Genomic DNA, 1,257 nt, shown 5'->3' on the forward strand with positions numbered 1-1,257 from the left:
AATAGGGGCACTACGATGCTTGGAGAACAATTTAATTGAGTGCGTGTCTCAATTCTTACTTGTTAAATATGATAAATCATTAGCCATCTCAACCAATATTTCAATTGTCTCCACCACAGAGCTTTCGACAAGTATTTTTATAAAATTCATTGATACAACAATTCTATTTGTAATCTGATTTTTGAGTATCTTCACAACAACTTACTCATAAAAATAGTTTCTCTCTAGTGTGAGTGATACCTTTAGTTGATAGATACCTCATAGAATCTGTATTCATTATTTATTTGTTAGAAAATTGCATATATTTAGATTGGAATTAAGTTTTATATTTGTATTTAGATGTTTGACCTTCAAAATTATTATAAATATTTAAATATAATTCAATGTAAAATATAAATTTTATTTTATTATATTTTTAAATTTTTAAATTAATTATGAAATAAAAATGTTTTAGCCACATACACGCTAACATAATTACCGTATAAATTCAGTTAAACTAACTAAAACTACATGCAGCATCTATACAAAGAAAACTGTTACTCTGATTAAAAAAAATGTCCTATTTTAAATACAATGTGTATAAAGTACAATGTCCTATTGTTACCTGTGTTATAAACACGGTAAGGGGCTAACTTTAATTTGTAAACTTACACCCTTGCGGACGACCTAAACATTGGGAACTCATGAAATTGGTTTAATCAAGCGACTTCGACGATCGTATCTAGCTTCGCTCTCCATTGTTTTCTGGGATACCCAAACTGCGACCCGGCAGACTTCGAGGAATTACTTCGACACAGAGATAATGAATTCAGCTGCTGCGATTTCAATTCCACTTTTTCTTCTTCTGCACCTGCAGATCTTTCTCCAATTTGTGGGTGTGTGTAGAAGCTGGGCTGGATATAATCTCCGACCCGTACACATCTGTTTCAGTGCAGAATGGGGCTTGTAAAGCAAACAAGCCATATCTGACTCGGAAACCACAAACCGTAGCTTCTTTCGCGGAAGTAGAAAGTAGATTTGATCAATCTGTAACTCGTCGCAGGGGAGAAGCTCCGACATCTTTTGGCCAACGTAAAGGCAATCGGAATTACAAATAAAATGGTCTGGACTTTCTGTCAAGATCTGTTGGGCCTTTACAGGGCGAAAAAATTGGTAATAGGTACCATCCATAAATATAACAATGGCTGCAGGTGCACCTCCACCTCCTCCTCCCAATGCTGCGTAAGGTATCGCTGCAGATGACATGCAGATTCCCAT

The 1,257-nt window shown here is 35.2% G+C and overlaps 1 protein-coding gene across 1 annotated transcript; it reads right to left on the minus strand.

Annotated features, from left to right (window-relative positions):
* Window positions 1-783: 783 nt before the first annotated feature.
* On the minus strand, window positions 784-1,257 carry LOC149198344 (uncharacterized). The gene has a single exon (XM_089409016.1). The coding sequence runs from the start codon at window positions 1,255-1,257 to the stop codon at window positions 784-786; it is 474 nt and encodes a 157-aa protein (XP_089265142.1).

Source organism: Pinus tabuliformis, chromosome 2_2, assembly GCF_031772625.1.
Source record: "Pinus tabuliformis cultivar Carrire ecotype Pingquan chromosome 2_2, CPIR1, whole genome shotgun sequence".
NCBI classification, from domain to species: Eukaryota; Viridiplantae; Streptophyta; class Pinopsida; order Pinales; family Pinaceae; genus Pinus; species Pinus tabuliformis.